We start from the raw sequence: 27,858 nt of genomic DNA, 5'->3' as shown, positions 1-27,858 counted from the left end.
TATAAAGGAACTCTTATAACCTCAACATTTTTATCACTTTATTCTCAGTTGATAAGCCCGATGGTCCTATCCAGTATTATAATATCTATGATAACAATGTCATAAAATAATAAAATATTTAAATATCATAATCTCATCATATCGAATAGTAACCTAAATGTATTTTTATTTTACGCTGCTGTAGTAAAAAATATCGTAGTGGGACCATCAGCAACATTTCTTCCTCCTCGGGCGGCGCCGTAAAATCTTCAGCCGAATATCGGCGGCGTGTACCGCGCGCGCAGACCCCTCCACAGCACCACCGTCGTTCTCCAATCACAGGTCCCGTGGGCGGCGCCGCCGTCGCGCCGGGCCGCTCTCTGGCAAGGGGGTCACCACGCGCCAGAGCCACAGTCAGTCGTCTGTGAACCACGCGTTAATGCTTTCGTCGTTGCCGTCTGTTTGCCACCACCGCCGCCGCCGCTGATCAACATATATCCGTAATCTCAGGACAACCGATTTTACACCGCATCGGCCCAGGTCAAGATTATTTCTCGTCTGCAGCGATCACAGGTGAGTCGATATACAAATATTTATATTTTATTGTAGGTATACAAATATACGTTATACCTGTTGTTCTGATGATTTCGACCGGAAATCGTAGCAGGTCGCGGGATGGGACCCGCGATAACGACGGGCTATTGAAAGACTTGTGTAACAATATTATACTCGTATAATATCTTTATTAATCTTTATTGTTATTATTATGATAATGATCTATTATATTTTACGCGGATTTATTGGATAAGATTGATCGGGACGGAATCGTAATTTTTCAATTGAAACTATAAACCAAATTTTATCTGCACATTATCGTCATACATTGACGCGCCGACCCATATTACGATTTAAACATTTAATTGCTCTCGTTACTCTCAATTATGTGCTTTCAAGTATTTCAGCGTTGCACGTCGTATGACACACTATTATACTATATTGTTGTAGGGTACTAATATTTGCTATGTCTCTTGTAAATATTCGAAATAGATTTTATAGGTTGAATAATTTATATTAGAATTAAACGTGTTTTAATTATTTTGACAATCGTATCACATACATTTCTGATTTAAAAGTATTTATAAAACTCTTATTTCACGATAAATGATTTATTCATTACCGATATTATATACAATTAACGGTGTACCTATATGCTACTCAATATATACCTATGTACCTATACACGTGGCGATATTATACCTACATATATGTATTCCTGGGTGACAGTTTTGATTTATCGTTATTTTCTATACCACAGACGTGGTATAATAAGCATCAACTTACTATACTCTAAGTGCTTCAAAAATGTAGAGTATTATTTGAAAAATATCGAGGTTAGGTAGTGTAGAATATTATTTGAAAAACGTTGAGGTTAGGTAGCATGTAGACGTAGAGTATTGTATGAAAAATAATGAGGTTAGGTACCTAGTGACGCAAAGGAACAATGTTTAAAATGACCACTTCTTTGTGTATATTTACGGTATAAAGGTAGTACCTGCTGACTTAAACGCGACGGCAACGAGAGAGTATGAAAACATTTAGGTATAGAAAAAATGTATTTTGCTTACTATCTCTGTAGATAGATGATCACAATAGGTGTCTATAAATTGTTAAATTCTGTGCAGAGTTGCATTTCATATCCTTAATCTACTGATACTTGTATATATAAGTACCTATATGTGAATATTTCTTTTTTTTTGCTGAAAACGAAAAATTCCAGTCACAAATACCCAATAACAAAAGACCTATGCATGCTGGTACCCCAAAGGTAAAAAAAAAAAACACAATAGAGAGAGAACTCTATAGAGAAAACAGGTATATTTTTCACGTACGATCCTATTCCAGTTCAATATGAAGACAGAATTCTTAACCAATATCTAGATATCCATAGTAGGTGAGGTACCTACATATAACAATATAATGCGCATAATAGGGATATTTAAAGACGTTGATGTAGGTAGGTACCTTATAATAGTATATAAAAGAAAAAGAAAAGAAAATTCACCCAGTCGTTAGGATGTATTAATAATATATAGAAGCTTATTTAGTGATACTTATTTATAATAGAGTGGTACCAATGTAACTTACCACAGCCCCGTTGACACATATTATATAAGATCGTTTCTTTTAAATAGCATATTTTGTTTTGAATTTAAAAATGGCAGGTTTATTATATTGCATTTCCTGTACAGTTTCATTGTATAATATATTATAATATAAAAGTATTATTATTATTTTGAATTAATATAAAAGTCCATAACGAGCAGTTTTCATGTTCTATATCGATTTCCTTAGAATGTATATTTAATATAAAGATCCTACATTATTATTGGTGAAAAAATAACCTTGAATAATAAGGTTTCTATTCAACGACTTTTGTGTCACAATAATATTATATTATTCAAGAATTTTATTTTCTGTGTATCATAAAAATAATCGTGCAGTACAAAAACCAGCAGCTCAATTATTATTGTTTAGGTACCATTCGATCTAATACTATAATATTGCCCATAACTGTGCACAATTGACTCTCTAACCTGAATATATATACATTACCTCTGGACAGTTAGATCGAGTCGCATAGACATAGTATATTGTTATCGTTCATTGTATATATATTAGTATTAATGTATCAACGCATATTGTGTATTTTCCAGTATACCTAAATAATTGTTAAATAATGTCTCCTTTTTCGTCGATTTATAATTTTAAAAAACCGATTGATAGATAGATATTACATGGGTAAACCCATATTTCCTCTATTTTCCTTAGCTTTGATCGAATTAAACTGGATGCATAAATATGCAATAATAATAATGTTTTTCGTACCTTGACTTGAGTGGCCCGCGTTAAAGGCGCAATCTCCATATAAAATTAAACTTCACCCGTATTGTATAAATTAAATTTTGAAAAAATATTTTCTAAAAAATACCTCTATTTTACGTATTTATATTGTTTTTGTTACTTCCTTAGTAATTAGTTGTTTTTATTGTTCTTTTTTGCAACATATTGAATAATACAAATAAATAAATAAATAAATTTTTTTCCTTTATTAGGCCTTGTGGCCTGCGTAAATAATTCAGGCAAATGATCCGCTGCGATGTAATAATTAAAAAATCGATGAAACCCATTGGTAAATGACTTCATATAGGATTGCGCGGCGATGTCACGCCACAAGGCAATTAGTTAATATTTGAAGAGTTGGTGCTAGCTTATATATTGTTATGCTCGTATACATTATATATGTATGAATGTATAATAAATATATGTGATATAACGTGCACTCAAACACACCCACACACACACACACACTCAATAATATGCACATGGTCATACTTCGAACACACGCTATACACCTCAGTATATAGTGCAGTGTATATATATAGCTATATAGGCAAATGAATAATTATAATATAATGCATATTTTCTATGTTTAGATAATTTTCGTTCGACATTCACATATCATAGTATAGTATGTACCTACCTATATAGTAGTATAATAATTAATAATTATTCATTATAATCGTGCATTGGATAATTCTCCGTATAAAATTGAAATAGCATAAGACATATCGATTGTAGTATAATTGGGCTAAGTTTTTCTTCACGATATTCTTTACGTTTAATTTAATGATATAACTATATATATATATGTATCATCGTACTGATCCCGTGACGGCCTTTCAAATAATTTATGTAGCATTATTGTAAGTTGTAATAACCTATATTGTATGATGTATGGATAATATAGGTGTACAAATATTTGGACATTGTAAATATATATTTTAAAATTATTACAGAATGGCAGATTGATAATTGGAATAGCTGTAAAAATAACAAAATAATTCTATAGTTTATAAAGATTTAATTTAAAAAATAAATAAATAAAAAGCACCGTCTGTCATTTATATAAATTGGAAAATAATAATATGATTACCTAAAAAGATTTATATTTTTAATATTTTGACAAGTCAAAATTATATCTAATAATTGAATTAATTCTATACAAATAATATTAAAATACGAAGGTGTATATAAAAAACAAGTTAGGAAGGTCCGCTTTGCAAGTACGATAGATAACCAAGAAATTATAATTGCTAGAGAAATTTTAAAACAGTTTGCATAACTATATTTGAATACATAGAAACCTGAACATCTTAATTTGTATACTGCTACAATTGAAAGGGTATTTACGATATTTCTACGATTATACGTAGGTCGAATTCCCCTGTGTTGCCTCCATTAAAGAAAAATAAACTTAGCCGACACAAAGTGATCCCAGCGAGTCCGCTTCCCCCGATTAAACGCATACAATATACATCACGAAAACATAGGTACATAATATTATATACTACAGTAATTATTACCAAGGTCTCACCATTTCCGTTTTGTTTCAGACGATCGTTGCCGATTAACTGAAATTGCATTCCAGACGTCAGCGCAAACACAAGTTGCAATAACGCGACATCGCCTGTCGTGATAATATTATACTTGGATCCTCTGTCAAAAGCTGTACAGGACAGCCATGAAACTTCAGACATTTTCGTCGGGCGGCAGCACTCCGTCACCACAAGGCTTTTCGATGTCACCGACAGCCGGCACCAGCGTCCGTTGGTCGAACTGGAACAGCGCGTTCTGTCCAGTTCGCTCGGCCGCCGCGGCCATGGATATGTCCTTCACCGAGGTGCCGTATCCCACGATGATCAATCCCAGCCACATGATGGTGCGCCCGTACAGAGTTGTCAATGATCAGATATTTCCGTTGGTCTGGCCGTTCGGGCCATCGTATCCGCCGATGCACACGCCCAGTCATCCGTTCTACCTCTCCAACGCCAGTATCGAGTACCAGCGCCAGGTCCAGTTGCAGCTCAATTACATAAATCTGCAGCAAAACGAACGGTTCCGTCAGCAGATCTCGCCGGACAGGGCCAGCCTGGACGCAGCCGGCCAGACGCCCGAGATGGCTAGGTTAGGTAAGTGTCTTTTGCAGGAGATCCTGCTGCAGCTGTCTTATATACAGCCTGCACCCGTTTGGCTTTATACATAATATGATATGATAAAATTGTTTATAATATTTTAATGTCTCCCCTTCGTATAATGGTTCGAATGTTGTATATTAACAAGATGTCAGTGCACTTATTTTAACAAAACAGTTTACATTTTTTAGATTTTTTTTAATAAAATCTATAACCGATAGATATACTCTCAAAAATTTTATCTTCCATCATTTTTGTTATAGGTGATTTTACTCTAAGATTACGCAAAAATCGTAAATAACGGTCTTATATATGAATGTGTTTATCTACATAACACGCTTGTAGGGTCTGAGAGAGAGAAAATAAATATTCCGCTGGCAACCTCTTAATAATGTTTTATTATGAACCGGGGTGCTTATCGCCCACAAATACAGTTCAATATTATTATAATTAATAACTACCGTTAATATACTAACTCGTTACAAATAAAGTAGTCAAGTTGTTATTTCATTGTTATGGGTGATAATATTATTTCCAGACAACATTTTTAATCATCATATTTGCTTAAATATTAAAAGACCCGTTTGAACTTTAGTTTGAACGGATACTGTGTTATAATGTGATCGAACTGGTTATGTCGAGTATTGTCATTGATTACAAACAAAAATATTGTACGACGGCGATTATGTCTCGACGCACCCCCGCGTATCTCGGCATAAGTCCGTCCTATCCATATGTAATTCTATATTGTTTTCTAACCCTAAATAACGTAATAATGATGACATAAAAATATCTTAAACGAAAAACCAATAGAAACATCTAAAATTTCAAGTTTTTTTTTGATTCATTTCATTTTATAACGCATTGTAAAATATATGTTGCAATATATCTATTATATCATATCATATCAATATATTATATCATTTTATATTATAAATTAACATCAAAAAATGTGAATATAGCTTTATAAATTACCTCTTATTACCTACTTAGAAATAATAGGAAAACAATGACTGCCTATCACTTTTGTGTGGTTATATGTGAATTCAGAAAACAGTTAGAATTGACGGAAAATATTGATAAACAAAACTAATATAAAAAAATTATTAAAACCCTATTTTTCTATAACGTTATACCTAATATAATTTACAATCCATCGCAAAAAAGTTAATTATCTATATTATTTTTAATGACTACCGGTTTAATGTAATGAATTTGATTTTACAATCACACTTGTAAAAATAGTTTATATACATATAAGAATATTATATTTAGGGATTTGTTCCGAATTATATTGTAGTGTCGATATAAAGACCACATAAATCCATTTCAAGAATTTTCGTTTGTCTCATAAAACGATTTTCGAATCTTAGAATTGGCGTAATTTCTGTTTAGAGAAGAGGGGTGTGAATGATTGGGCCTTTATCTATAGTACCATACTCCCCAGCTCTACAGAAAATCGTTTAAAATAATATGTTCAAGCGAATCGCTCAAATCTTATTATAGAATCGTTGTGAGAATAAAAATATATAGTTATAGCGATTTTTCATAATTTTTTTTTTAAACATTCTAAATGTGTATGTACAACAAGCAAGATTTCTCTAGAATATGATAGCTGCTATCATCGGCTGTTTGTATTTTCTCATATAATATACTATTACACGACCAGTTGTAATATTATATTAGCTGTCGTTTAATGTTAATACTAAATATTACACTATACGACTTTGTCTTCAAATATTCAACCCCGAAGAACCGTTTCATTTAGGAATATAATTACTTTTGATTTTTTATATTTTTATGTAGGTATTATACAGTATATTAAGTACCTTCGTATTAAGCTTAGATGCGGTTATGGTACTAGATAAACTATATACTATTACACTGTATATATATATATATTAGTTATATCCATTACGCAGGGTACCTACCTACCTACCGCAGTCGACGAGATGGCTATCGTCAATAATCATATTATATTTTATTTAACTTTTATACCGACTATATTCTATTTACATAATTTATGCGACAACGACCCTTGTCGCATCATATAATGTATGGCACGATATGATAATATTATATTTATCGCTCTTTTCCGTCAAGTACAGAAAATAAAACTGTTACTTTATTATATTATCGTCGTCATCGCATCATTGCCGTCGTTTATTTTTTTATATGCATGGTAAGCAATTATAATTAGTAATTACTGCGTATAGTATGGTGCAACCAAAACGCGGTCAATTATGTGGCGTGTCGAGCAAACATTTTTGCCAGCCACCTCTTTGAAATTAAAATGTAGTCGACGATAAATCGGATGAGTGCACCGCCTAACGGCCGACGAATTTGTCTGATCACATAATAAGTTTAAATATTATACTTATTAGCAAAATGTATAATACCTATTGTTAAGAAATCCAACTTTTAATATTTCAGATGAAATTTCTGAAACGCCGTTGAACTTGTGCATCAAAAAACGTAGTCAAGAAATTTGGTCGCCAGGAAGTTTGTGCGAGCAGGAAAAGTCGCCCGTAGCCACGGAAACTTCAACAGATAACGTAATGGGAGTAGAAAGATCTTTTCAGGTACCTATACATATATTAAACAAAGTCGTATCATAAACATATATAATATACAATATCACATTTTTACGTATGTCACATAAGCAATTTTTTAACGCACTTCGAATTACTTTTTTCCATTTTATAATTTGTATTAATATGTTGTATACAAATTTGACATTCTTTTTTTCCTTTCTGCTTGCGTGAAATGGCACTAAACGTTTACTGCCCAATATCGTAGACTTCGGAAACGTATTTAGATACTGTTTTTACTTGTCAATCGACGATTTAGGCTATTATTGCTTTATGTGTTACTTATATTTATCTCACTGCCGAAATTAATTGTACTTCGATGTTTATGTGTATGAGTAGCTTTCTGTCCAGATAGAAAATGCATCATTTATATAATAATTACAGGATAGCATAAAAGTTTCATCATAGACGTAATCTGTGGCCCCGGGGTGAAGAGAGGGGAGGAAACTGCCGCCGTGATATTTTAACGTATAGTGATATAAATATATTGTTTTAATACGCCCTGTCTTAAGCTCTAATTCTTTGAAAATCACAACACTTTTTTTAAGCATTATGCTTGAACATTTTTTATCTGCGTTCGTTTTATGTTTTATACCACAGAATAATTATAAAAATTATATTGGTATAATGTCATAAAAGAGGTACCTACATTTAAAGTAATGCTCATAATGCATAATATGGTGAGATATATTTTTCGAATGAGATATACAATTCTACAAAACTTCAAATACCTACTGCTAACATATAACGTTTAGATCATAATTCATAATACAATAATATATAGTTTTATACTTATCTCGGTTATTTATTTAAGGGTAAGATGGGTGGCATCATCTTTCGCAACTGCATGTATTATTATAGACAGTATTTATTTTATTTAGACTCCACCTAAAAATTCAGTATTATGTTGTAGAATTTATTCAATTATAACATATTTTTCTTGATAGGTATGGTTTTATGATATTTGTTATTGTTTGTTAATGATGATATTAAATTAGAAACAAAATTGAAATGTTCCAAATCAAAACCGATTCATTATTCTCTTTTCATTTTTTTAGGTGGAATTATGTTCTATAAACATGGTTAATATTGCACGCCCTTCACTTAATCACTCTATCCGATTTTGTTTGCAAATATTTCGTTTTTGTAGGTATACTTACTTATATAAACATTGAGCGCGTAATACATTTTATTAAACCTGCTTTATTGGGTCATGTGTTTTTGACGACAATAATTATTACGATACTATGCGTAATCCATCCATAAATAGATCGCTGTACCGAGGACTGTACGAATCTCACACGCTAATTAAAAACAATCGTCCGCCGCGTAATAATAGGACGACTTGTTCATTTTTTTGTTTTTCATTTGTACTATGTAGGTATAAGGCTACAAATATTATTAATGCGGTGTTAATAATCGTACAATTATCACATCACAGATGTCACGGATGCGCCTTCTTTGTTTTTAGCCACGTTGCGATCAATTAAAACGACTTTATAAAAATAGGAATAATAATTTTCTCATTTAAATAATAATATATTAAAAGGTCAAATACTGTATGTAAAAATTATACGGTGTATAGCATAGTACTATAGGTATGATCATGAATCGTTAGTTTTAATAATTTTTTTACGTTCGTGAATTCCTAAATTATATTTTCTGCAATATTAGTAGTAACTCGAAAACTTATGAAGGAGAAAATTATAATATTCTAGTGAGTAGTGATTGTTTATAACTTTTTGTTCTTATATAAACGAAATAGGCAAATATCAGAGGTGGCTGTGTGTGAGCAATACTACTCCTATGCTGACAATGATTGTTAATTATTTGTTATCGACAGATATCCGGGTTGAACTTTGTAGAAAGTAAAGAGGTGTGGTGATTTTTGTAGTGTAATACAAAATGGTGAGATATTATCCACTGGGTGGATAGCCTGTGCAATATTGTACAACACCGACACAAAAGAAATAGAGGGTGGTATCAATGCGACTCCTCTTAAATTATACCAATGTATTCTTAACATTTTCGTAGAATCCGAATCGACAGAGATTTCACCATCGACAAACATTTATACTGCAGTACAGTATACACATTATATATATACTGCTATAATAAAAGTATATATAAACGCCCTCCACACCAATCCGTATATGTTTATTTTATTTGAACGTGTTCAAAACTACAAAATGGTGTGTACCGTATAATGTCATTTTATAACAATAAGTATTATTGTACACAAATTCACACGGACACGCTGTATAATATATGGCCACTATTATATTGCAGGGTTTGTACCTACCCATATTGACCATTGTTGTATATCAGACACCAGATCTCTCAATAAGTACCCGGGAATAATATGCCACAGTTTCACAGACTGAAAATATCTTGTAATTTATGACCAAAAAATATCCAACTGAATCAATTACTTTCTTATTATTATTATTATTTGTATTGGTGTTATATTGTTGTACCTACAACTTACTATAACAATATAAAATTATATTGTACGCGTTTTCCTTTTCTTTCTAAATGGACACTACAATAATATAATATCCGAAAACCATTTGCACTCGTTATTTTATTTGTTCCCAAAAATTCTTAGAAATTTACAAACGTGCGGATATCTATTATAATAATATAAAAGTAACCGCGTCGACACTATATTATTGATAAAATGTCCATCATTATTCAAAACTATGCATACTTCCGTTAGATACAATTCAATATAAAATATTTATTGTTATTAGATAGGCACCAACCTACATCATCGTGACAACGTACTTATTCAATATTTTTGTACTATATTAACTTAATTAAAAAATGTATAGGTACCTATTATATATTACATACCTAACTCTATAAGACAAAAATAAAATATCAGTTTTAATCAATCGGAACAAACTTAGGTACATTCAAAAGTTTTATAATAAATATCCAATCAAAGCTTTTTTATTAAAAATATTCCTAAATTCTAAATAATGTAAAATTTATTGATATTATATTGCAATGACAAACAATTAACATGTCCTCAGATTTTTTCGATCAACGAAAGTCAGTGAATATATTTTTGGTAAATTATTTATTGCGCCTTTATAAACTTAAATCACATAATTTATTAACTATTGTGCGAAATCAAGAAGAGACATGAGCTAGTATTTAGACTAAAATAAAATGTTGTTACGGATATTTCCAAATGATACGTCTTTAGAAATATAACTTCTTAGATTAAAATCATATCTTATCTGAACAAACGTAATGTGTGGCATATAAAATCTGTGGATAATCCTGAAAGTTTTATTTTTAAGATTTTGTGATTTTCGATTCGCGACGGTCTTAAACGATAAGGTAATTTTAGATAAAGGTGCACGGTGTGCGTTATTATTTATTGATAACCCTACACAAAACTTAAAACTATATCAGATTTGGATACGTGTTACAACTGTTAAGATATTTCATTATAATATTATGTTCATACAGGTATTAGGTATAGCACGAAAAATTGTTAGGATCTATGATTTACGAAAACGCGAAAATATTATAGTATTACAGCGACGCACACCGTTGATGGGAAATGCGTGTCGCCGCCACCGCCGCCGAACGGTCGTTAAAAAACCTACCGCCTCGTCGGTCCCGTGCTTTTATAAATATCGCTAAAATGCTCACACGCATCACAATACTAGTTAATCGAGAACGTACATATGAGATTATTTTTTACTACCGAGCGAAATAGTAAATAATATAATATTAATGTGTATACATAACGACTCGATCCCGCAACTATATTTCTGTATATTTTGTCACAGCTCCGTGAGTCGGCTTATTGCAGTCGTATATTATGCGTACGTACCTACACATGCTATAGTATACGGCCGGGAGTTAATTAACAAAATTGCAATTTTTTTTTTATACCACTCTCTGCGACGAGATAAAGCCTAGAACCGTTGATTACAATATGTATTATTATTGTTTTTTATTTCCCACAGTGTTGGCGATTTAAACCGCATTTAGACTGCACCTGATATAATATTATTATATAGTGTCGCCGCAAAGTCTCGTTTCACAGGCGTACTCCCCTCTCCCTCCTCCATCACGCGCGAACCGTACATTGAACGGCTTTCTCGCTGCAAGGCTTCATAATATTGTATAGTGCACCGTATAAGACTGTAACATAATAATGTACGTATATTAATATATTATAATATGTATGCAATATACACATATACATTATACACATTATAGTACACAATATTATTACGTTAAATGTTCTAAATGAGCTGCAGCACTGAAGTTGATAAAAACAACGATATGGCTAGTAGGGGTGGTTGATATAAATACTATAAGGATAATAATAATAATGGTATATATGTACTGTGTTATTGTATGCAAATGTGTATCCAATGTGTGAACTGCCTATAGTATAGTATGTTATTATAGGTACAATCAATGCATGCGACCCTTAACTAGTATAGTTTTTAATTATTATTGATTATTTAATATTTTAACTGATATTTTAGGTATCTAATCATTGACATTTTAATCAGAACGAAATTAAATGTCATCAATTTGTATAAGTCTGAAATGTATTACCGACACGTACTAATTATGATATGTATCAAAGTCCAAAATAATTAATAACATGTTAGTAGCTGGTATAATAGGTATATTAAAATATAGGTAGTGTAAAAGAACGAAATTTAGACGAAGCTTTAAAAAGTAAATTGTGTTTGAATAATTTGAATGAATTGAAAAATTTTAAAATCCTACTAACTACAATCAACACTAAGTATCATCATCAGATCAACGATTAATCAGGAACATAATAATATATGTATTTAATATTATTATTACAGTCATAGCGATTTTATTCACGGAATTACCAAAATAATGATGCAAACTGTGTTTTACTGTAATGACGCGAATTTCACGTAAACTGCTGGTCGAATTTCCCGATGCATTTGCAGTGATCTATTTTCGATCGACGTATATTATAAATTATACTTATCGAGTACCTATATGTATAAAAATAATACACCATATAACTCTGATTTTTTTTGCCACGATATGCGTGTTTAAAATCTAATCTACGATTTATAATCGTTAATAACTACCTACACATAATTATTACCTACCCTAAGCTCGGTCGGAGAGTCACAACCGTGCGGACGATTATAAAATCGGAAAACGATACATTATGTATACAACAAATCGTGTGTATAGATATAACGCCCGGCGAAACGCGGTCGCGAATCTCAACCCCTTGAATAGTATTTATAAACTTTTATAACAATCGTTTGCGCGAAACTCCACTATCCCGCCCACCCAACTGATTGTCACGATTTATTGTTTTCTTTCTTTCCACAGGCTAAAAAACGGGTTCGGAACGCGTGTGGTATCATAAACGTGTCTCGTCGATCGCTGAATAAATTGAAAATACGCAATAAAATCAATTAGGTGGGTGGGTGTGTGGAAGGGGTGCTTCTGCTGTAAAGATATCACTCTTTTCAAAAAATTAAAAAAAAAAAAAGATTATGAGTTAAAAATTCAATGAGTATTACATTAAAATTACATTACTTTAGAATTGTAATAATAGATAGGTCCCTAACTAATAGTTTTAGTTTAAAACGGAAAATGTATTTTATAACATCGTAACAAGTCATTACTATTATTAACATTTTTAAGCTCGAATCGCAGTAATATATATATATACACAATACACGAGCTTTCTAATAAATAATAAATTGTTCAGATACGCGTACACTATATAATACCGTTGCGATTCTCGACGCAATGATATATACGACGTTATAATATGTTATACACAATAATAATTTATTATATTATAATTATGTATATATATTAACTATTATCATATTAATATATTATGTAGGTTTTTGGTACAAAATAATAATATTATAATATTGCATATTTTAATTTTTAATTGCTGTAATCGCAACAGCAGGAGATGGATTTTAACTTTTAGTTTTTTAAAATACAGTCTTGTTCAATGATATATAATTAAATGATTCATGACGTATGCACACAAACGGACATAATGATGCTGGGTAGGTAGTCGTGTAGTATTATTACTATAGGTATATTATAACCTCGTACGCATCACCATATATAATACGTACTTTTTTAAACATTAATATAATAAAAAATATAAATAATGGATTTGCAGGAAGTGCAGATACCATTGTAACGTTTCTCTCAAATACCACAATTCCATCCATCTCCAAAACCACGCCTTTTATTTTAATTGTTAAAATTCTCAGATTTCTGCTTCTATTATATACTTCTAACATAAGAGTTGATCAATTATAAAAGGTAACATTGTGTCCATTTTCACAAAATCGCAGGATTAAACAATCGACATGTTGCCATATATTTGAAGTATTGTCCATTTTAGTCATCCCTTATATTATATTATATTATGCTCTAAAAATGAGGCGTATTTTCAAAATGATGCCTGTCTTCAACCATGTTTTTATTTATCTATATAGACGTATTACTTTATTTACAATTGGTCAACTCACATGCAGAATGTACCGTATAAAGTATGAGCTATGAGCTGATATTAAAACAATATATTAATTTGTTAAGTTCTAAAGATTTTTTTCTCTCAATTTTTTAATGAACGATCATGAACGATCAAAACCATATCAATGATATTTTAAACTTTTACCTTGTGCCATTGTTTATGGAATATTTTATATTATAGTATTATTTATGCATACCTGTGCCACTACGCTTGTACATACTCACGCACCACTATATAGTCTCACGCAGCATTTGGTTTTTCCTATCACTTCAAAGCTATACTTGCAATTTTTAATAGGTATATAGGTACTTATGACTACATTTATGTACCTTTAAAGAAATATTAATTTTTTTATACTTTTATGTTTCCGGAAACTGCACTGCGGTGGTCCATATACGACTGTACATAATATATATATATATATATATATATATATATATATATATATATATATATATATATATATATATATATATATATATATAAACATTGTTTGTTTTTTCAGTGTCAGTTGTGCTACAAGACTTTCAAGCGTTCTTCAACGCTATCGACTCATCTGCTAATTCACTCCGATACGAGACCATATCCATGTCAGTTTTGTGGTAAGCGATTCCACCAGAAGTCGGATATGAAGAAGCACACTTATATTCATACTGGTAAGTATTTCTATAATATTTATTATGTATATAGCAGTGGATCCCAAACTTTTATCCATCGCGACACATTATTATTAGTTATAATTAGTAACGGCACACTTTGAATAAATATTATCTAAAAATAAATATAACGTTTTTTTTAAATAAAAAGTTATCGCTGCACAGCTTTAAAATTTCACGGCACTCTTTGAGAAACACCAATGTACCTACAGTGTATATATAGTCGTAAATCAAAATTTAATTTTACTCACGGTTTACAGGCTCCTATGACTTGAGGTTATCATTTTTATTCAATTTAAAGTCGCATACTTGCATGAACCGTTTCACGATGTTTCAAAATATTTTAAATAATAAAAATAACTACAGTATTCATGATACAGTGTAGTGTAAGAAACATTGTTGTTTCGTAAAAAATAAACCATGTCATCGGCAACAGCATTTATTAGTGTGTTTTTAACTGTCCATTAATAAACGTTCATCTATATATACGCTCGTTTTCATGCATTTAGCGCCGTGTACAAAAATTACAGCTGCATCGTTTAAGAAACATATGCGGGGACAAATAAACGGATAGTGATCCATTTAACGTAAGATAGTCAATATTTTTTTTATTACTTTACACTTTTGAAACATAACATTTATTTGGAACAACATTCTATACCACTCCACTCTCCAGTGGAATCAAAACGTTAAATACTTATAATTTATAAGTTATAAATAATGTACAACAATGTAAAAAATATAGAAAAATTATAACCATAAAAAATAAAAAATAAAGTTTTATAACATAAATCAAAATGTTCAAAAAAAACATTTTCATAAACGTTAATAGTTTTGGAAATAATGTGTCTTACGTTGATTGGATTACCAGGTGTATATATTATAGTGTCTATCTTTTATATTTATATATGGTGTGTGTCGGTAAACAGCACCGGGACACAGTATAAGGGGAGTCGTGCGTAGATTGACTTTTCCATTAGCGAAAAATCGCGTCACCGCAATATTATTCTTACACATCGTACACTTAGGTGCAGTATAATAACATGCACCTCAGCAGCTAGTGTGGCTATTATACTCATAACAATATATTATTATTATTACTTTATATTATTATAATAATACTTAAGGCCCGCATTGTGTTTGGACAGTGGCACGAGGCACGTCCACGCGGTTACCCTCGTGAGGGTTCACGGCGGCGTGTGCGCGACAGCAGTGTGGAAAAAAAAGAGGTTAACATAAAAATGTGGTTAGCTAAACGGATACGTCCGACTTAACGGTTCGGAGATTCTATAGACATACACACACGCGGTGCGCGTGTGGCGGTGCCACTGGTTCCGAGTGGCGGTGTCGCGGTACGGGGGATGCAGTGGTGCGAGGGGATGCACTGGCGCGAGGGGGTGCGAAGGAAATTCAAGAAATAATATATTAAATTATTAAATATACCTGCTACCTCCTCCCATTCTGTACAATAATATTGTTTAATATTTATATCTATCGTACACACATAAATACGTCTAAATACTATGCCCCATAAATAATACATCGACGGTTGCCCTCGTCTTGCATAATAATAATAATAATATTATTATTATTATTGACTCTATACGCGCGTGTGTGATGTGCCACCGACGCCGACGCCACCACTACACTACCACTACCACCGGAGCAAACCGTAACAATAATTCCTCGGACGTGTCAATATTTATTTAAACGGTCGACCGGAACACATAAATTTTCGTAAGGGTTTTTATATTGTATTTTTTTTCACTATTTTACCACGCCGTCTCGCTTCGTTCCCGCAATGCGGCTTATGCCATACATTATTGTGTATTTGTATTTATTTTATACGGATATGAAACGGTAAATCGAAATTGATGACTTATCCTAATCCGTTTCTTATCCGGTCTGTCGTATGTGTTCGGTTGTGTGTTTGGGCAGGTATGTATACTATGCAATCATTATATATACGTACGATAATAATATCATATGATTTATGTGTACGGTTTATTGATTCGCTACGGTAAAGAGCTTTTGCGTTGTATTTTTGTATATTTGTATTTGCGCGATAGGTAAGTTAATAGCGATTAGCGAGACCCGTGTAAGCCTCCGCAATAAATTTGTCATACTCATAACTGTCAGTTATTATATAATAAACTGTCATACTGGGCCAGAGAAATGATGAAAAGGATGTTTATTTTAAATGTTTTCTCCGTGCCTCTATAGTTTACATCATATATAATAATATCCTATAGGGCATACACATTCAGATTTAGGTCTTTAGCAATTCGGATACTATGGGGGCTTTATCCTATAGCCCCCGAAATATGTTTATAAATAATAATAAACATAAAATCGTTTTAATGTTATAACATAATAATTTTAAAATATCAAAAAATATGTTTTTTTAAGATTAAAATGACGCCTATAATCTATATGGTCACAGCCAATGAGTTAAAATAGGTATTATAGGTACTGCAATGTTATTGTTACATCATTTTAAATGGAATTATTCATTATCTATATATTTTAGTAATTACTAATTGTACTGTTTTACCGTCGGATGAGGTGGAAAATCTGTAAGTTCCATGCGCACTCCCTTATTTACTCGCCGTCGTATAATTGTTTTCCCCGGAAAGCGCAGTTACACAGGTCGATAACAAAATATTAATATTTCATTATTAATTCCACCGGCGGAAGAACGCGCGGCGTGCATCACGCCATTCCGATTATCTATATACATTATACGAGCCATATCTTTGCATAATTTATTTATGATTTTTACGTTCGTTAAAAAACCTGTGCGGACGGTTATAAGAAGGTCGAGCGTTATTGCTTTATAATATATTTAAATATATAATATACACATAGGTAAACCCGCGACGTGTGTACACACGACTACACGATAGTTAATGGGCTCCTTGCGATTCAACACACACGCTCGCGCCCGTTGTCGGTTATTTTTCTAGTAATTGTCGGCGACGAATTTATAATAAAATATTATATTTTCGTAAATAAACCGTAATAATAAGACATTTCACCCGTAAATCAAACGTAGTCCGTCCTTTAATAACGACGTTTACCCTACAACTCTCTACGCAGCACTTACACACACACACAGACACAAATATATATATACATACTATATAAACTTGTATGTAAACACTTGTTCACACACACACACACGACACACATCTATATATATATATAATATATAAATATATTTATGATGATAACGTTTATAGGCGTGTTTGCGTTGTTTGTCCGATCTGAATAATATAATGATTTCTCGATAACCCTCTGAAATATTTTTAATGTCGGCCGTGTATACACCGCAAAGTGTGAATGTGTGTGTGTGCGTGGGCGTGTGTTATGTAACACTTGGGCACTAATATTATGGTTATTGCAAGTACATATAATAGGAAGGTGGTATGTATACAATAACGTTTGTATAGACAGGAATCGCACCCGTGCAGCATTGTCATAAATCGTAGTAATAATATTAAGGATCTATAATACACTGTTTTTTACACGAATAATGTAAAATGCCAGCTCGTGTATGCAATACATGTTATGTGTATACGAATACGGTATACCTACTCATGTTGACTGCAATGCATTTAGGGTGTATCATGTATTTATTAATTTAAACTTATTTAAAATTTACATAATATTTCAACTAAATTAAATTAAATTTGTCGCGATTGGAATTTTTTTTCTCTTTGAATTCTAGTGTTGCGATATGTTGTACGTAACACATTTAAACATACTGCATATTATATAATATGAGCGTTTATATATTATATACTGCATATTATATAATATGAGCGTTTATATATTAAGAACTTCGCTTGATTTTAAATCAAAGAGGGTAGGTCACGGTCGACAAAGTTTTTATACGAACGTGACATGGCCGACTATTTGAGTTTTTCACAACACGTTAGTCTATAATAATGTGATATCGTTGTAGGATTTGCGAAGTAAAACGGCGGACATTTACTTTAAAATAATTTATTCTGCACTTATGCAACTTAGTCACAGTTGTCTTGTTCCAGTGCTGGCTACGCATCACCATTGATTATAAAATATCTACTAAAATTTTTAATCAATGATTATACGTATGTTATGATATGTGTCAGTGTTCGTGGTCACACAAAATATTGAAGTTTTGATTTCTGAACAGAGTAGGTATATTATATATATTATATATATATTCCATTTTATATACCTTATAATATATATTTTATGAGTCGTATATTTCAATCAATATTAAATACCTTGAAACATAAATTATATATTATAAGTTGAATACACGGAAATTGATAGTGCTGGCGAAACGGAACTTATTATATTACTATTATAAGTTGGCTGCCCTCGGGGTTGTCAGATAATATAAATAGTTTATACAATTATTAACATTTGAGAAAACTGAGATACTATACATGATGCGTATACGCGCATCATCTGCAAAGAGAAAGGTGCTATTGTGTGTTTATTTAATAATGTTCCTATGTGTCTCTCAGTGAATTTTTACAAGTCGATCGTATTGTTACCGCGAATTTTAATCCACCTAGGATAACAACTCGTCTAGCAATTCTTCCCCATTATATTGTGTATATAATAATAATAATATAAGAATGTACAAGCTAGTGCATTTTAATAAGAAAAATGTATTTAGCAAACGTTAAATAGCGTTCTAATCGTTGAAACAAAAGAACATGTGTTATTAATTTATTACCGTTAAAAAATCGCCACGATAATAGGTAATAAAAAACACACATTTTCACACTTGCACTAAAACTTACATTTATTAGCCGTTGCCTGTTAGATCCCATAAAAGCAAATCTTATTTTCTAATTATTTGTTGTCGATACAAATATATGATTGTTACTGCAACAGTTTGTTCTTGTATTTATATCTATATACGTCTATTGACTTTATTATAAACGCGGTATTACATAAGTGAACCATAATTTCTTCAATAGACACGCGATAGTCGACCAAGCATTTTACAACAATGGATCGATTTCCCTCATAAAAAATAGAATATTGTTATAAATTAATATAATATTATACCTACAACAGAATTATTGTAATACCTAACTAATAGCAATAATAGCAATAACAATAATAATAATCACTAGAGGGCTCGGATTTTGTAGGAGTAACGAATTCGTATTCTTAGTCTACATGTGCTCTCGATTTATAGCGGAAAATGCTAGAAATTCAAGCTTTAGGTAAACAATAGTGTTTTTTAAATAAAAAATAAAAAAAATTTATATTATTATATTATTATTATATTATATTATATTATATACAGTATATTATACATACATAGACTTCGACGTATACCTTTTTATAGTATTATAGGTGTACTGCAGGGCCCAGGGTGCTGTGGTGACGATTTTTAACGAGTCATATTATAAATCAGCAAGTGGGATTTAGGTGTAATATACGGGGTTTTTCGACTGGGTCGTAAAAAGTTCAGTTCTCGAAGCTTTATAATATGTTTATCTTTATCGTTGGCGTTGTAAGACTATTTTATGCATTGTGTGTAATTCATAGAACGATGGCAAATATGGCTAACCTAATCTAACCGACTCACCCCCGTCTACCCGAACGCCGTTTGCACACCACCCCCGTGCGCGAAACACTGACGTCATGTGCAGGGATTGGTGTAAAGTTCACGCTTACCGTCCGGTCACCGTCGGGGGGTGGTCGTGACTGAGCTAGACGGGAAGGGGTCGCGTCGAATGTCTTCGTACACACATTATATGGTGTGATTATTTTCCGTACAAAATTCGTAAGTTTTGATTATGTAACTTTTGACAATAATTCACGTGCGTCGCGGGTTTGATAATAATGAGCGTACTTCCGGTTTAGTATAGTGACGTGATTAGAATTTTATTCTTGTGGGAGGAGGTGCCTTCAGTTGTCAATTTTCACATTTTTATTGAAATCGTTTAGCCGTTTAGGCAAAAACACGAAATAACGAATCAAGACACAAACAAGCTAGTGCATCGTGTCATATTATATGACTCATCATATACCTACGATAGATGACCTAATTACCTTTGATCAGATAATGGTACTGCAAAATTGTGTATAAATAGTTGTCAAACGTATTTCTGATAATGTACTGAACACATTATTGTAAATAATGATTATACTCATCGATTATGTATATCGAGTATCGTGAACTAACATACTTATACGTATCTTATACTGTCATGTCAGAATATATAAAGAGCGTGGGGAGTGATGTAATCGTGTAGTTTAGGAAATTATTTCGAGCTACTTAATAATAATTGTTCTTGGCTAACCCGTCTTGTACAGCATGAGATATATTACTATATGATGATGTATATTAACCATTGTACACCGCCGCGTATTTTCGTAAAATATATAATATTATAAAGCCCCTCATGACACTGGTGCAGTGTTAACGTGATGTATATTGTGTATACGGTCGTTTTAAGGGTGCAACGACGATGCAATATGCATAATATAAAAGACGATCAAATATATAATAATATTAAATATTGTACATAATATGTATACCTATAACCGGGTATCGCGCGCGACGAGACATGTTCTTGCGGTATTATATTATATATTTTTTCCTCTTCGTTTTCCAGGCGAGAAACCGCACAAGTGCGTTGTGTGTCTGAAGGCGTTCAGCCAGTCGTCCAACCTGATCACGCACCTGCGCAAACACTCTGGCTACAGGCCATTTCCATGCGGCCTGTGCGACAGGGCGTTCCAGCGGAAGGTGGACTTGCGCAGGCACCGCGAGAGCATGCACCCCGGATCCCCGGCCGCTCAGCAATACCACATCACCAGCACCACGGCCGCGGTGGCCGACAACCAGACCGCTCTCACCATCGCCACGCTCCAGGCCCCGTCCACCGCCGCCGCTATTGCTTCCGCCACCGCCGCCGCATCCACCGCCTCTACATCCTCGGCCATAGACGCTGTCGTGGCCGGAAGTAGCGGCATGCTCAACTAATTGGCGCGCCGCGAGAACGAAGCGTCGAAAGGTAATCGTTCTCTTTTCGGTGCCCAAGTCCACTGCCACACTAGTCTCTACCACGGCAGGCTTGGACATTGAAATAAGCACGAACTTTCAACACGCCTCATTCTTCGGTGGTTCGACGTCCGCGCACGCGCAGACGGCAGCCACCGCCATAGCAACTCATCCAAGACTACATTAAAAAAAAATTTTTTTTATTATATATCATGTATAGTATTATATATTTAAGTACACGAGCCAACGCCGGTCCTACAAACAACATCGCTCGCTACCTACCCGGTTATCGGGATTTTGTCGGATTTTCATCACCGTCCGAGGACCGAATAATATAATAATCGTTCGTCCGCGAATATGAACGAAAACTCGACAAAACCATCGATTACTATATCACAAGTCGCAGCACATGATGAAGGTCGTGTATACATATCAATATATATATATATAATTATCCTTATTTATACACATATATCGTTATGAATTACGACCTGCCGATCAGGGTGGTCTGTGCCGGGTCGAAGTCCTTTTGCGCGAGTTCCGCAGAAACAAAACTTAAAAAAAAAAAAAATGAAGAAAAAGAAATGTCCGTTCGCCCCGGGACGCCGGAGTGTGCAAGTCTCTCGGGACGTGTCGGACTCGCGCGAGCATATGGTCGCCATCACACCCAAATATATACGACCACCGAATCGGCATTTCGTGCAGTGTAATTAATAATATAATCCTATATATCATATATATTATGTATATATATATAAAATTTTGTGTGGCGTATGATATTATAATATATTATGTATACACGTATATCACGAGGGAAGGAAAAAGAAACAAAAAATCGAAAATCGCGTGTGCCCCGCCGCATGACCTACTGCAAAGGAACGAGAGTAACAGCGGCACCAAATCACACATGGTGGTCGCCTTTTGACGTGCTGCGGCAATGTGTTTGCACTGAATAATAATATTATGTCGTCGTGATTTATTAGTTATCGGTCCTCGCGATAAGAACCGAGCGAGCAGTCGTGTATATCGTTATATTATTGTATAGTCAACAGACCATATTTTTATTACTTTTATTTTGTACGATATTATTATTATTATAACTTCGAGTCATATATACATATATATAATATATATATATATATATATATATCATAAAATATAGTTCATTATACGATTGTAACCCGCAGCAGTTAGCGCACATAAGGCGAGCGTCGAACCACACACACGGATAATATATTATTTTAATATAATATGTGCTAACCCACTAACATCGTAGCGGATATGCGCGCATCTCTAGTCCGTCCCTCGTTAACCAATCGATTCTGCAAAAGAGTGCCGAATCGAGCAATATATATATATGTATGTATATATATATTATTTTGATGTTATGAATTTTTTTTTTCGATTACCATTATCGTTTAGGCTCATTCGCCACTAGTCGAGTCGCGTCGAATTCCGCACATTATATTATATCCAACACAATAATAGTAGAATATAATATAATGAACACGATACGACTCGACGATTGGCGAAAGCAGCTTTATTATTGTTAATAATAATAATAATATACTATATTCACCCCACACAAAATATTATGTTCAAAAAAAAAAAAAAAAAAAATATTGACTAGGTACAGTTTATCTGTTATTACCTACTTCTGTGTATATATTTTTTAAAACCATAATTGTTATTGTAATTTCAATTATTGCATTATTAACGTATTATTGGCCGTTTTACCGATGATTATTATGTCATATAACCTTTCGCAGCGTTTTATTCACATGGTAGCGGATTGGTACAATAGTCACGATAAAATAAAAAACAAAAAAAAAACAACACTTTTTACCGGTGCGCGATTTTGTCTCGAAACAGTTCATATTATCATAGTTGAGAAGAAAAAAATACATACCGCACACTTACGATGTCAATATAAATAAACTCTATAGACATTTAATAGTTTCACTCATTTTTTACAATTTTTTTTTTATATTTACACCTGTTCTGACTGTACAGAGCACGTCATGCATTATTAATTATTTTCCCGACGCCGCTAAATAATAAACGGCACTGATATTATTATTATTTTTACAATTATTATTATTATTTTAAGGGTAACTAATATTCGCGTTTTTCATAATCATTGTATAGCAGTAATTTTCGAATAAGAAAGGAAAAACAATTAACAGTCCGCCGCCAGTCAATTTCTATATTTTTTTTTATTTCCGTATTGTATTTTCATGGCACAACATTCTGGTGACCATTTTTTTCATTATTATTATTATTATTGTATTCATTTAATTTCATATTTAGTTACATTTAAACATTATTCAATTTTGTACACGACATGTTCTCGTTGTGACTATTATTTTGTATTATTACCTCATATTATATGATATACCTATAATACATTTTTAAAATGATTTTGTGCTAGTTTTAAGGAAGTGATAATTAAAATGAAGAAAAAACAACAATAAGTAATATAATATTTTACACAATTTGTTGTCGTTCGGAATCATATTTTATTATATTTGATTAATTAATTATTATTATTGATATTTATATTATTATGTTCATACCGCTCCGTTGTCCGTATACACCAGTGAATTGTAAATCACAACAGCATTAAAACAAAAATATATATGTACACATAATATTACAAGGGGTTCAAAGATCTTGGAAACTCAATTCTATCTATTTGAAAACTTTTAAGTAGAAAAAATAATACATAATGTTGTGAGTTACATCACCATACGCGACGGTCGGTGTTATTAAATTTTGTTTAAGAAATTATTTGGTTCCTTTAACTATAATTTTTTTTTTTTATATTGATATGTTTTGTTTTACTCATTGTTTTTCATTTTTTATCATATAATTGAGTTGCGTTCCGAAAACGGTACGTTTATCGGTTACGACACAGTTTTAATAATTATTGTGCGCCTATGTTTTTATTTCGTGCAAATTAACTTTTCATAACATTATTATTTACTATTATTTAAAATGTATTCGTCATTTTCAAATGTGAAACGAAAATTATTATGTCGTCACTTTTTTGGCCCTGCATGTTGTCAAAAATCACGCACATCTCTTAATTGTAAAACCAGTGAGAAAAATCACTCTAATATTGTATACTATAACATCATTTTATTATTATAACTGACGACGATATACAATGATTTTGTAATGTATTTTTTTATATGACAATATTATAAACATATAATTTAAATACGCATATTTGTTTTTATTTCACAGTCAGAATGGCCGTTGATCAAAAACCGAAATCAAACGCCCTTTTTGACCGTAGTGCATATTATATATAGGTATCCTGCAGTATGTGATTATATGACGTGCAAATTGTGGACATATATTGTTTGAAGAGGCTACTGGCTTTTTGTTTTTTCCTACACAATGATGACAATGGGCGAACAACAATAACCTCAAGTTTTGAGATAATTCACCCGAAGATCATCGTTTATGCAATATGTGTGTTTGTGATGTGTACACTACCGTTTGGTCCTTATTTTAAGGATATTTATTTAAGGATGTTCGAGGATTATTGTGAGTTTAAGGTAATTTATATAATATCAATAATTTAGGTAATCGTTTAATTCGCATATTTACTACGTGAATTGGTTGCGCGTGGAGGTTGAAAGTTGAAAGAAAATTAGAACCATTAACGCGATTAATGCGAATGCAAATCACTCGGCCGTTCAAAAATATCGAATATTTCACTTTGATTCTAAAAAATAAAAGGTTTTTTTTTTTGTAAATCTAGTTGAACGGCGGCGGCGTCGTTGATGTGCGCTGCAGTTGTTGTTGTTTGCCGCCTTTTATTTTCGTATCCTTTATTAATATTATATTATTGTGCGTTTAACGTTCGGCCGAAATTATGTTACGACCAGAGTATCGCCGTCGTTCGTTTTCGTTATATTACATGTATGAGAGGAGGTCTGTAACGTCTTCTGGAAGCCTCACACACACACACACACACACACACACACACCTACACACACACACACACACACACACACACACACACACACACACACACACACACACACACACACACACGTACGCGTGCGAGGAGTCTATGTATATAAGTGACACCTGTCGCGGTGGCCGCCGCCGAGTGGGTATATATCTAAAGTCACCTGCGCGCCCCTTGCGCTATGCCCATATACATCTATAATATGTATGTATACACTTATTACTTATATAATATGTACGAAAAGGCGGCAGTGGTGTCGTCGTACCAGGTGCGTTATACGGTACACGTACGAGTACGTACAAGTATTTTTTTAGCAGGTTTATACATGTGTGTGTGTTTGAAGAAAGTATATAATATAATGATATACATATGTACATAAATACGCGGTGAATAACCGGTGCTAATGCTATATAAACAAAAAAATAACGATAATAATAGATATTTTTTGAAGAAATTGCAAAATAAACTGTAATAATATTTTGTTAGAAAAAACTGTCGTATTCAAATATTACACACATATTATAATATAGTTATCAAATTTTCGATTTCAAACACTTAATTTTTTCCCCAAACGTTGAAAAGATATAAAAAAATAAGTCGTTCCGCCGAGTGGTTTCAAGAGTTATTGTTGAATGGGTCACTGCTGGCGCTATATATTTTGACAGAAAACTGTAATTTTGAAAAACCGGGGAACTTATTACGCCCTGTATAGTAATTCGAGAGTGTGCGTCAACATTGAATAATATAGAGATCAATGCAAATGAATTGCGTTAAATATAAAAACAATGACAAATTTATCGTTGAGTACGAAAAACGATTCCGGACGGAAACGGTACTTTTTCGTCAGTTTCTATTTCTTAGATTTTTTATAATTTATTTTTACTGTCATTTGCCATAGGTAAATATTACGAAACAAACTAATCAATATGACAATATTCAAAACATTATTTTGCTGTTAAATTTGAAATCTTTTCGCATAATATTTATCAAATTAATAATTAAATTACTCGTTATTTACGGTTTCACGCGAGAAAACTATTTACTAGCTCCGTCTTAAATATTTAAAAGTAAAATTCTCAAAGTTTTAGCTCTCGTCTGTCGATGATATTTTATGAATAAAACTTACTAAAAAAAAAAAAAAAAAAAAACGATCCTTAAATGATGAAATTAAAATTCTTATACCTATATGACGTCTTGTGAATTATATTGGTAACTAAAAGTATGTCTTATATTCAAATCGATTTGTTCCGCGCAAAGTAAGTATGACCATATTTAACCAGATATATACCTGCCCAATAAAGACGCGGATAATAATATACTGTCCAAAAAATTTATTAATAGTTTGTAACGCAGCTATAGCAGCCCCGATTGTTCGATTTATACGACAAAAAGTGTCATCGACAACCAACTCGCAATTATGAGCGTTATACTATGTTTATATAGGTTCAAAGTTGTGCTATATTTTATATATATATATATATATATATATATACGGAATGCCAGTCTGTGTTTGGGCAAACGAATCCGCAGCCATGTGTAAACGGATTAACGTCCGGAGACTTTCTAGAACTAATATCATATACATAGGTACGTATGATATCAGCTGCAGCAGTAGACCTATAGCTATAACTAAACGAGTACCTATGCCGGTTAGTGGTATTTTATGACAAACCTCATAATATTATTATTATTATATTATGTAATCACGTGGTAGTCGGCCAAATGTGTATAAATAATGTACAGGGTGTAACAGAAAAAACCCGGCCAAAAAAAAAAAAAATTATGGTAATTGAAGAACGTACGTATGACAAAAATTGTTAATATTAGGTATATATGATCAGTAAATAATTTAAGAAATATGCAGCAAATTCTCAAAAATCATATTTTAAAAAAAGTTATTACGTTCCAAATTAATTTAACCAAAATAATATTGAATTATACAAAAAATTCTAAAAAATAAACTATTTGACTTAGATAAATGTTTTTAGTTTTTACCATAAAAATTATTCTTAAAATCAGATTCACAAATAGGCTATTTTGAAT

At 32.4% G+C, this 27,858-nt stretch overlaps 1 protein-coding gene across 1 annotated transcript; it reads left to right on the top strand.

The window, feature by feature from the left end:
- Positions 1 to 409: 409 nt before the first annotated feature.
- Positions 410 to 25,055, top strand: LOC107167500 (uncharacterized). The gene is made up of 5 exons (XM_015516554.2): positions 410 to 552; positions 4,434 to 5,009; positions 7,446 to 7,594; positions 14,656 to 14,806; positions 21,442 to 25,055. Exons 2-5 carry the CDS (start codon positions 4,562 to 4,564, stop codon positions 21,810 to 21,812), a joined length of 1,119 nt encoding a protein of 372 aa, XP_015372040.2. The 5' UTR covers positions 410 to 552; positions 4,434 to 4,561; the 3' UTR covers positions 21,813 to 25,055.
- The last annotated feature ends 2,803 nt before the right edge of the window (positions 25,056 to 27,858 follow it).

The sequence above is a fragment of the Diuraphis noxia genome, unplaced genomic scaffold, assembly GCF_037042655.1.
Source record: "Diuraphis noxia isolate RWA-SAM2 unplaced genomic scaffold, SU_Dnox_SAM2 contig0001, whole genome shotgun sequence".
Classification (NCBI taxonomy): Eukaryota; Metazoa; Arthropoda; class Insecta; order Hemiptera; family Aphididae; genus Diuraphis; species Diuraphis noxia.
Note: the sequence above shows the minus strand (reverse complement) of the source record. Positions and strands in the feature narration are given on the sequence as shown.